Raw genomic sequence first — 12199 nt, forward strand, 5'->3', positions numbered from 1 at the left:
AGATCGTTCGGGTCAGTATCATCCCATTCATTGTTCATGTTGCGCGGCGTGAGCCGGCTATGAACTGGACCTCTTTGAAGGTGTGATGGATAGTCATAGTAGCTTTCTGTCTCTCCCCGTGTGTCGCGCGTGTCATGCACGCTTAGAAGTCTGGTAGGGGGAGGTCTATTAGCTCTGCCTTGGATGTTTTGTTGTGGGGGTATCTGGCGCGCTCCCTGACAATGTCCCTGGGGAGTAACCAAGGACGGTTCTGCCGTTAAGACTGCTTGCTGTGCGATCAGAGATTGATACGCCGCGTTAATGGTGGCAATATTTTTGGCGTACCACGAGGCTGGAGTTTCGCCCTTTGGTAGCCCTAATAGCGCCGAAACGTTCTGAGGTGAAGCCGGGTTTGAAGGTCCAGCGCCAATGAAGAAACACGGAACTAATTATGGGACTAATCAGTTGGGTTTATGTTCCTGCCATAGAGGTTAATCTTCTAATGACTTTCTGAGCTTCGTCCTGAACGTCTAATCCTGCAAAACAGAACACCGTTACTCGTTAAGAGGGGAATATGGGGGTTTCCCTCTTAACCGGGCTCCGGCGTGAGAATAAGCGACTGCTTTGGGGGAGATAATTAAGTATTAAGAGTGAGAGTAGAGGGAATGGAATGTTTAACTGGTGAAGTGAGGTCTCTATTTATAGCCGGAGAGGTGTAAGAGGATGTGGGCTGATGGGCCTTGGGCCAGAAGGCGACAACATAGCGGATATGCTCTTTGTCTCACTGGTGTCGACCGTTAGTGGCTTCTAGAAGTTCTCAGGCGCTGGTTCACCTTGATTGGAGCCACGTGTCGCTGATGTCGGCCTTGTTCTGCCATCAGCAGGCAAGTGGAGATCGTGGGGCAGGTGTCTCTGCCCTTTGATTGGTGCCACGTAGGCGTCCTTAGGTACTTTTCGTCTCCTGTACGTCAGACGATCGTGGAGCACGATTGAGCAGAGCTTGGAGGATGCGGATTGGCTCCTATTATCTGCCACTTGTACCTTTTGTACCTTCTAAATCTGGTCATGCGCTACAACCTTTATTGGACCCTTGCTGAGCACTGAACTAGCTTGCGCAGGTTTATAGGTACTGAGGACTCTTATCAGAAATGCAAAGTGTTGATCTTAATGTTGTTTCTTGGTTAGACCTCGCGCGATGTCAATCTTTGGTGAAGTAACCTGTGTGAGGTTAAGATTGAAGATCTTGCTGACTTAGGAGTATGGTCCTGTGCGCGACTTGGAAGAAGATCTGCGCGGCTTTTCGGGACCATACCCCTTCAGGTAGGATCGGGTTTTATAAAATCGGGTTTTTTTTAAAAACCGGATCGGGTCCGGGTCCGGGTTTTCTACAAAAAAATATATACCCTATATACCCGGGTCCCGGTAGGGTCCGGGTCGGGTTTTATAAAACCTGGGTATTATAATACAGTAGAAACTCGATAAATTAATACTCGATTATTTAATAAACTCTCTAAGATAATATTTTTTGCCAGTCCCGACTCGGGGATAGGGTGCTAAATTAATAATTCGCTAAAATTATAAGATAATACATTTTTTATAATTTCTTTAGACCCCATATAAAATATAAATTAATAATTCCTTATATATAGCATATTATATGAATGATTTATGAAGGTTTCTTGAAAAATGACTCAATTGTCTTTTGTTTTTTGTTGAAATCAATTTCCCCTTGAATCTCGTCTCTAATTTTCCTTAGCATGGTAAGAACTTCTGGTGTTGTTTTCTCATAGCTCAACAAGAAATTGTTCAATGTGATTGCCGCTTTAATAGCTTCGTTTCGCGAAGGGGGCTCCATTGTAGAATTTTCATCATCTTCTTCATCGATATCATCTTTATTAATTCCAATAACGCTTTCAATAATTTCTTCATCAGTCAACAACTGTGCAACTACATTTTCTTCTAGGTGAGTCAGAACATCTTCGACATCCATTGCATTGCGATAACCCAACTCTTTGATCAAATTCTGGAGTTCTTGAGTGCTTTCACCACCTTCATCTGAGTTCTCAAAACAAACCTGTTTCATCCATATTAAAGATGTCTTTCATTTCAAACTGATCAACTTTGTCTCTTATGGATTTTAATTTGTCCTACATGCCCTCCATTTCAACAGATCCACTCTCTCCAAAACGCCGGAAATTTTTAATTCTATATCTTGCTATGAACTTTCCAAGCCAACCAATAGAAAAAGTAAAGTCTGGAGTATCCACTGGATACATATCTTTCATGAACTTTTTCGCCTTCTCGATGATTAGTTCACCTGTCATATTCACATGTTCTTGATATTGAAGAATCCATTCATAGAGAGATTTTTCTAGGTCAGGAAATTTTGCCGGTTTGTGTCGCTTAACATCGCCTCTTTCGGGAGCAAGTGAGAGATACTCTAAAGACCGCTTAACTGTATTTGATATTGTCGCTTGACTCACCTGCAAACCATAGTTACTATGAACCCATTCTTGCAATTGCTTTTGAGTGAGACTTGGATTATCCTTGTTGTGCTTGCATAATGCTCTTCGAATCTCGTCTGTCATTGTTGTTTTTTTCACACCTTTAAGATGGGAAGCCATGTTGTGTGTATGATTTGTTTGTGTTAACCTATTTTGATCTTGTATTTATATAGAAAATATTTTTAATGTCCATAAAGTGAGGTAGAGGATCCTGTAAAAAGTGGGACTTTTGTGAGAAGTATGAGAAATAATTTGGGAATGACAAGTGTCCTTTATCCTAATTAATTCAAAAGGGTATATTAGTAATTTGACATTTTTATCATTTAATTGATTTCCAAGAATAACTGCCAAAAAAAAAAAAAAAAAAAACTGCCGATGAGTTTTTTAAGGTTTGAATCGAATTTTGAATTAGGAGAAATTTTAGGAAACATTATACATCTGATTGTTTTATATTCTTCATCATCTTTTAATCGCAACATCTTTTAATCATACATTGTTCATGGCGTGGTGTTTTAAAAAACTGGAGACATTGACTATGATTCAAGTCATGGTGTTTTATCTGGAGACATTGTTCATGGCGTGGTGTTTTATCTATGACTTGAATCATACATTGTTCATGGCGTGGTGTTTTAAAATCTGGGAATGTTTTGTTTTGATAAAACACCACGCCATGAACAATGTCTCCAGATAAAACACCATGACTTGAATCATAGATGTTTAAAACACCACGCCATGAACAATGTCTCCAGATAAAACACCATGACTTGAATCATAGTCAATTTTATCCAGTTGTTTTAAAACACCACGCCATGAATCTGATTACAGTTCTCTTTATGATAATGTATGACGAATATGTAACCAAAGACCTCCTACAATTAAGGTGAATCATTAATTCCTATATTTAAGGAAAAAGGAGTGAATGTAGGAGGTTTTGGTCGTGTATGATATGGTTACCATATTTCAAACATTGAAAAAGACACTATTGCCCTTCAATTTTACATAAGGTCCCTCTAATTAAAACACAATTTACATTTTTATACCCTATTGATCTCAACCATTAGATCAAATATCCAATGGTTTAAAACACTTCTTACCCTTCTTACATTTTAGACACTTTTTACCATATCCCTACCCCATAGAGTGATACATTAAACACAAGAAGCATAATAAGGTGGGAGATTGAAGGTTTCTTTCAAATTGGGCCGTTCATTTGATATACATGCATTGTATACAATAATTAAGTGGAAGCTTGAAAGATGTTTGTAAACTAAGTATTCTACTATAAATTAATAAAATATTAATTAATATATAAATTAATAATTATTAATTTATCGATTAATTAATAACTCTTTTAACTAATAAATTTTGGTGGTCCCAAGTGTATTATTTTATAAAGTTTCTACTGTACCCTATTTCCGGGTTCGGGTAGGGTTCGGGTATGCATCGGGTTGGCGAAAAACCCACACCGGGTATTAAAAAAACCCGACTGGGTATTAAATGCTTCTTTATATGTTTTAGTGGATGGTTTAGCTTATTCAAATTTAATAACATTTTTAAACAAGATTATATCAAAGTGCATACATAATTCTTAGAAACCCAATAATTAAACAAGATTACATTAAGTTGCATACATAATTTTGTTAAATCATAAGAACTAGAAGTCTTAATTCTTGTTCGCATCCAAGATTCCAATCCATATTATTTTTTGAAAATACATCCAATCCATATATCTGGGTATTTATAAAACCCATAACCGGGTATTTATAAAACCCGGTTCCGGGTATTTATAAAACCGGGTACTACGAAAAACCGGGTATAAACCAGGTATAAAAAACCTGGTTCCGGGTTCGGGTTTTAGATCAAATAGGAATAATCGGTCCCTACCCTATGGGTAGGGTCGGGTTCGGGTATAAAAAAACAGGGTTTTATAATACCCGGTTCCGGGTTTTTTTCCGAGTTCGGGTTTTTTGTGCACCACTAATACTATATATGCGATTTGACTAGTACATCACTTAATTTTTTTTGAACGGCAAGATAGTACATCACTTAATTGAAGTTAGTTTTTCGGTTCTTCAAAACATTTTGTCAAGGTAGTTTTTCGGTTCTTCAAAACATTTTGTCTTTTATATGACTTTGTTTAATCACACGTGAATTAACGTGTAATTTTGTAGCTCCCATGGTTCTCGTGTTTGAAGTGGTTCTTATACGATGTAGTAGTCATGTCTTCTATATAATTATAAGTTAATCAACTTTTTGTAAGTTAATAATGACAAATACTAGCTTTGACCTATAATAATGCAAAGTTGATCGTGTGTTTTCAACTCTAAAATATACCTAGGCACACTTGATGAGTTGATGTGCTCATAAGATCTTGAGCATGTTGAATGCGTCATCAACATGCGCTGAAGTGATTTTTTCTGAGATTAACGTGAATCGCTAACAAGCATGACCTTCACATTTTCTTGCATATATTAGTACTTATGTGAGGAGCTTTGTTTCAAGTTCATTACCAATTTCATAACAACGCACATGATCATTACCTAGGTCACGTAGTCAAAGGAGGATCGAAAAAATCTCCTCACTAACTAAACTTTATCGTAACAATAGTGTTCTCGTTCAAAATTTTTACAGATTTCTTGCATATAATACTTTGTATATCTTATAGTACATTACATTTAACGAGACATGGACTTTTATGAAGAGAAAAAGTCAACTCAGACTAAACAAGAGCAAACAATATGCAACTCCTATCCATTGTAGACTTCTCTCAAGCATATATCTTTGCATATTTTCAATGGTAAAGATCTTTCTATTCTCGCTCTTTTACATGTCCCTCATTCATCCTCGTTCATTGTTATTTCGATCAATAAAACTTTGCATAACTTGTGTACGACTGGTCAACTTCACAAGTCTTCTAAATTGACATTCATATTTATTTATTTATTTATTTATTTACTTTTTGAGTAAAGGGTTACCCCGATGAATTTTATATATCAACCAACAAATAAAACAGAGTGTGCCATGACATCGACACACTACTAGTCTTGACATACCAACACTAGGATACAAGCCAAAAAAAAGACTCAAAACAAAACCACACAGCCACAACACTCATATTTCTCCTTTTTAAAGTAAACATATTTTGGATTTAATTAAAATGGGTTACTTCAAAGAAAGAATAGTAAGGCACTAACGCTATATGGTGTGAGATAAAGCCTACACAACGTAAGCGGACAGTGGCGTCTTTAAAAATTCATGTACCATGTTCGAACTCAAAAAAATGTGCCCTATGCCTTTATAATTATGTTGTATAATTTTTATTTTTTTTAAATTAAATTAATATTGGGCCTAATAAACCTAATGTCAATTGGGCTAAATTATAAACCATAAAAAATACTTTGTAAATGGACCTATATTGAAATTGGTATGTGTTTCTTATTTAAAAAAAATATTTAACATATATATCGGATTTTTTTTAAAAAAAAATCGCGTGCCCCTCGAAATCACGGGCCATGTGCGGAGGTCCTCCCCGCACACCATCATAGCCGCCACTGTAAGCGGGATACTAAATTGTTAACTTGTACGATGTGGAATAAAGCTCCCTTTAAAGGCCCATTAACTATATATATATAAAGAAAATAGAAATTAGAAAAAAAAAATTGATTGGTTGTTTGAAAGTGGTTACCCACCCTCTCCCCCTTTAGCGCCGCTAGCAACATGGCGGGGGCAACCATGGCACCCTTCCATGGCGGATGAGGGCTGGTGTTGAGGGTCTGGGGCGGATCTAGTGTATAACAAGGGGTAATGCACGTTACCCATATATAAGCACTAAACTAAAAGTGACGAGATAAGCATGTTAAAGCATGCTTAACTGAGTTTAGAAAACAGGTTTGGTATCAAAACAAACGGTTTTGATACCTAAGAGTAGTTTGGTTACAAAATACGCAAGAATGCGCATTTTGGCCGAAACTACGATTCGTCACTGAGCCTAGATAACGTGGTAATCAGTAGGTATAGTCACTAGGGACTATAACCATCGTGATTACGCTCAAATTATGAAGTTCAAACGAACTTCGCATCGATCATAAACTGGTCAATGCAGAAAGTCAAACGTAGTTCGACTTTCGGACTAGAAAAGCGATAAAAGAACGAAGGAACACTTACAAAGGGTCCCCGCTAGTAAATCTTGATCGAGTAGCTCAGGTATGAAGTGATTTGCTTCAACTTAGAGCACTTTTGATCAGATTTGTGAGGAATGAATGAATTTGAGGTGGGTATTTATAGTAAATGGACAACCGTTAGGATCGTTCCTCGAAATACGTGATCGAATCTCATCCGTACATGTGTTGGAATGTTGTGGTAGCTCATTTTGCCCCCACCACAAGAGTTTGACATGTGGCATTGGCCCTTGGAGGGTTTAAGGCCTGTTAACAGCTGAAAAAAATGACTTTTGCTGATCAGAAGGGGCCTCGCGTGACGCCAAGGGGGCTAGGTGTCACGCTAAGGTCCCCCTGATCAGCAAACACTTTCCAATGTTTTCATTTCAGTCCCCGTTGTGTATTAAGGCCATTTCCGACATGTTTAAGGCTCGTTAAGCCATTTTCAAGGCCCTAAAATGATGCCTAAACATTGTGGACATGAAACATGCTAAAAAATATGCCGGATGTTGGCTCGTTTAGTCGTACGACTGATCGATGTCGTAAGGTCGGTCAAAAATATAATTAAAAAGTGTCCTATTCACCTTTTACTAGTAAAGGGCAAGTAGGGTGTCGAATCCACGGAGAATCAGTGGAAAGTATGAAAGCTCGTTGTTTTTAATGATTATCTAATTCTAAACTAATTGCTTTTTGCTGATTAAGAGAGTTATTAGAAAAACAAATGTAATGAATATGGTTGTAAACAATTATGAGAAAAATGACCAATCTCCGGGTTTTCAGGTTGTGTAGAAACACGGGTAACCTAATTACTACCAATTGGAAATCACATAGACATGATTTGCTAACTATTGTTTTGATAAATAATTAACAGATAATATATTTGGTTGCAATGATCCACGATCGAAACCGAAAGATTGATGCAACTGAATAGTAACCTAATTAATTACCAATCCTAGATTTCATAAACATAAACAAGTCCAATGGTTAAAGGTTGAAGAACAATGACAACTTAGAATTTAATCCCAATTGTTGATGACAAAACCAAATAACTGATGAACGAGTATGCAATGATAATCCAACAATGTTTAATCAAAAACAAATAAACAATAAAGATAAACTAACCGAATGATTAGTCAAATCTCAATCCAAAAGTTTGTAAAACTAGGTCAACTCGGTTCCTAACACAAACCCTAGTCCCGAAGATGATCATGGGTGGTTTAGCCGCTCATGCTCTTGATTTGATCTTCAATCTTGATGAGAAATTGCATGATTGATGATTAGAAGATGATTGGAAGGTGTGGAATGGTGGAAGAATGCCCAAAAATCCCCTAATGGTCTCCCCAAAATCGTCACAGGTCGAATGGAATAAAAGATCCCCATAAAAACCTAATTTTCGCACATTAAACCTGATTTCCGTAACCCCTGAACCGTAGGCTACTGTCAAAACCGTAGGCTTCTGTCGGCAGCTTATTCACAAAACTGTTTTCTTCATAACTTCTTCGTTTTAACTCTGTTTTCTTCCCCGTTTGCGCCCACGTCTTTGTAATCCAATTCTCTATCATATCATGCTTTGATATCTTTATTTTCTCTCCATTTGCATTCTCCAAAACACCTCTAATCTTCATATTTAACCTGCAAAGCATCATTTTCTCATAGTTATCCAATTCCACACATATAAACACTCAAATATGCATAAGATTGGACATTAAACACATATAAATCACAATCCAAATACCATCCATCACATCCCCACACTTTACCTTTGCTTGCCCTCAAGCAAATCCATTCGAAACGTTATCACGAACAAATAACGAATACCCCAAACGCCCCCACTATGCATTAGCTAGGGTCCAAAGTCATACCCCATTCCTTGATTAGCATTAGATGTGTTAATTCAGCAAGCAAACACAGTACACATTTTTGAAACAGAACTCGACCAACTAAGCCTAACATGCTCCCGGTTTTTATTTTCATACAACACACCCCTCACAATTTGTCGCTCCCCTCGGTTTAGTATCTGAACTAGCATGTAATGCGCTAGTATGAAACACTCATTAACCGAATATGAAACTCTGTATTCATATGCTTGTATGACAATCACACCTCCACTCTATCACATAGACAACGCACATATCTAAAGGACTTACGGGTTTTGGGCTTAGGGTAAAGGTGGTGAATTTTTGGCCATTTTAAGTGGCTAAAAGAAAAGGGAGATACCAACAAGTGACAATCTTTATTCACACTAAACTTAATAAATAACAAATATATATTTTTCTTCAGCCTCCTATTTCGACCATTTGGCCTATTTACTTGGCTGAATTTTCTCTTTTTTCTTTTTTTTTTCACAACATAAACAACTGAACACATAGATTGTCATTTACAGTTGGTAATGTAATGGGTCGGTTTGGATAATGATTTGGGTTTGACAAACGAACAGGTATAAGGCTCAAAGTTGGCTACTATGGTTAATTTTTGGGTCATCGGTTATCAAAGGTGTAAAAGAAAAAAGGGGATCCTAATGTGCCTTTATCATTTATGTGCATATATCAAATCCAGAGTCTCAGCATGTATCGAATCACACAAGTTCTAAAACAGAGAAACATACGGCCTACTCTCAACAAATGAATATATAAATCTCAATTCAACTAACATTCTAGTAGGCTCAAAATCTCACTAACGTGGGGAATAAGGCTACCGATGTGTGCATGCATTTATTACCAACAACTTGTCAGCCCTAGTTAGGCAAGTTCTAAACATTTTTTTTTCTAAAAACACCTGCTGAAAACGGCTCATATTACTATTCTGTAAGATTAGACCATGACTAAGGACCCGCGCACCACAAGCAGAGACGATTAGATGTACTGAAAAAGACGCTTTCACGCCCGATTAGACCGCTTTTAAGACAAAATTTTAAAAATTTTCAATTTTTCAATAACTTCCCTCATCCCCACACTTGGGATACATTGTCCCCAATGTATAGGTTTTATGGTCAAAATGTGTGATTTACCAACATGCAATTTATCCCATTCAAGCGACTCATTCCAACCACCCATCCATCTACACAAGACGAAAACCCACTAATACCATACCCAACACATAGTATAATGTTTTACACCACCAAAGAGACAACCACATAAATCCTACACAAATAAAACAAACAAAACAAAACACCGCCAAACCGCCTATGGTCTAAACCACCACCCAACACACAATATAAGAAAAATACAAAACACAAGAGATAGGAAGAACACATGGACCTGATCGACACCGATCAGCGAGTGCTCAGTGATAACGATGTTGAGGAGGTCCAAAGATGGACGTCAACGTGTCCCCAAATTCCCCGAATCCAAATGCTCCTACTACTCGACCTTCCTCCTGATTTTGAGCGCGCTCTTAGTGTGGGTCCACCCACTCTGAATGGTGAACCGGAGGCACTGGGTAGTCAACTGAACCATCATAAGGCGGAAGGGAAGTGTAATCAATGTGTGGTGGGTTTTCCACCACCGGCTGACCTGTACGCCATGCTGTGTGCAACCGCCTCTGTCGATTATCCTCAGCCCTGTGATTGATCTCCCTTTGGTGAGTATATTCATGAATGCGGTTCCAAAGCTCCTGCCTACTATAATTTCGTTGAGCATCCCATCTTAATTGCGCAAAGCCTCAGGTATTCTGGTCAAAGATTGCCTGATAATAAGCAGGCCATTCACCATAGTCAGGAGGTCTTGCCTGCTGCACCAACTGATCCAACCCTGCTAGCAACAAAGCCTAACATCCAGCACAATCTCATTATTAAAACACAAATAATGCACAATTTCATTCTTATTTGCAATGCTAACCTTCACTATTAAAACATAAACTGATCGTACCTTACTAATCATATGATTCGATGGAGAAACACATACCTTTGTTACTTAAAACACTTGCTTGGACCTAAATTGAACTTCTGGAAACCCAAAAACGAAAACCCCCAAATTTAAAACTTAGGGTTCGTCACTTTGTTCTCTGATTCCTCCCAAACGAGTGAGAATCGTAAGAAACGAACACTGAGGTTTTGTTCTCCTTGAAAAACTAAGCAAGTTACACCCAGGAACCACTCGATTTGGTGCAGATTTCGCGAAGCTAGAGGTTGAAGATGACAATGGTGGTCTTATGAAAGAGATGATCAGATAGCGTACGCGCACTAGGAGAAAGATTTATGGAAACTGGCATGTAATTCGGGTTTTATTTTAATGTGGATTTAATTTTATTTAAACCACTCGGGTTATATCGGCGACCCGACCCACATCAATGATCCACTTTAAATGTTGTTGTTGATAAATGATGTCGTAGGACAACTTGCCTACGGTTATAATTGTTGCCAACTTACTGCCCAATCCCCACCGTAAGGTAGAGACTCCCAAAGTAGCCTACGGTTTCTTTTTTTAATTTTGAACTTCATTCACCATATGCCACCACTAAGAGCATTCACATCCAATCCATCAAATTATACATACATTCCACTAAAAAACAACTCCTATATCAATATATTTCCACTAAAAACAAATACTTTTTCTCTCTCCTTTCAATTAAATAATATTATCATTACCTTTTTCTCTCACTTCCACTCACAACCACTTTCAAAATATATTAAAAAATTATAACGGGTGAACAGTGTCCCCCCAAATATACAGATGAACAGTAACTTTTTCTCTCTCCTCTACTCACAACCACTTTTTATACCCTTTATAATATAAAAACCCCTCCTCACATAATTTGATGGTTAGGATGTGAATGCTCTAACACCCATAAATGGCAGTTTAATGTTTTACTTTCACAATTTCAATTCTCAACACCATTTCCCTTTCAATTCAACTTTACTTATTTATTTATTTTCTCAACTAAATGCATTCATAATAAACCAATTCTCAACGCCATTTTTTTATATTCTTTTTTTTAACTAAACAAATAAAATAGAATGACTGGTTTCAAATAGTTTGAAAATGATTCTCTTTGATTCTAATACCGAACAAACTTTCCTTTCGGTTTACTCGCCCGCTCCACCCCCCATAAAAAAAACGTGTCGTCCACGACACACAATTTAATCCGAAAAACATACCTGTGCGATTCCAACTTCCCCACACTTGAGTAATTGTATCCGTGGAAAATGACACCGAGTTAAATTCTGCAAGAATCACATACAAACCCACATCAACCAAGCAAACAAATGTACACTAATCTACATCTTCGGGCTGCCTCCCGAGAGCGCTAAGTTTATAAGTCTTCAGCCAGACCGTACCTGATGTTCCCTTATGGTGGTCGAGTGGGATGCTTGCACCCCATGGTCTCTAAGTATGTACCCCGCCAATGCTCTAGTAAGTCATCCACTGTATTCCACATTGGACCGAATAACTTTAACCTACGTTTTGCATTATCGCACTCAAGCGGTTTCTTTTTCTTCTTCTTCCCTCGTCGCTTCCCTTTGTCTGTTTTAAACTCCTCATGCGCCACTCTTTCCTTTTTCCTTACTGCTTTGCTCCCTGCCACTTCAAACCTATCAACCAAAAAGCACTCATATTTTGT

At 37.8% G+C, this 12199-nt stretch overlaps 1 protein-coding gene and 1 long non-coding RNA gene across 2 annotated transcripts; both read right to left on the reverse strand.

Moving 5' to 3' along the window:
- Positions 1-509: 509 nt before the first annotated feature.
- Positions 510-2567, reverse strand: LOC110876896. The gene is made up of 3 exons (XM_022125052.1): positions 2135-2567; positions 1748-2034; positions 510-515 (listed from the first exon to the last, which is right to left on the reverse strand). The coding sequence occupies exons 1-3, from the start codon at positions 2565-2567 to the stop codon at positions 510-512; spliced, it is 726 nt and encodes a 241-aa protein (XP_021980744.1).
- A 5119-nt stretch (positions 2568-7686) lies between these two features.
- On the reverse strand, positions 7687-10823 carry LOC118482265. Its single transcript, XR_004868086.1, has 2 exons — positions 10543-10823; positions 7687-10405 (listed from the first exon to the last, which is right to left on the reverse strand). It is a non-coding gene; the product is annotated as an uncharacterized LOC118482265 (long non-coding RNA).
- Positions 10824-12199: the final 1376 nt, after the last annotated feature.

Source organism: Helianthus annuus, chromosome 9 (genome assembly GCF_002127325.2).
Source record: "Helianthus annuus cultivar XRQ/B chromosome 9, HanXRQr2.0-SUNRISE, whole genome shotgun sequence".
In the NCBI taxonomy this organism is placed as follows: Eukaryota; Viridiplantae; Streptophyta; class Magnoliopsida; order Asterales; family Asteraceae; genus Helianthus; species Helianthus annuus.

What these genes read in the sequence shown, in the direction of transcription:
- LOC110876896 (XM_022125052.1), bottom strand. Translation starts at nt 2,567, where the DNA reads ATGACAGACGAGATTCGAAGAGCATTATGCAAGCACAACAAGGATAAT. An exon ending in TGGATCTGTTGAAATGGAGG is followed by an intron (nt 2,035 to 2,134) that starts GCATGTAGGACA and finishes TTGAGAACTCAG; the next exon opens with ATGAAGGTGGTGAAAGCACT.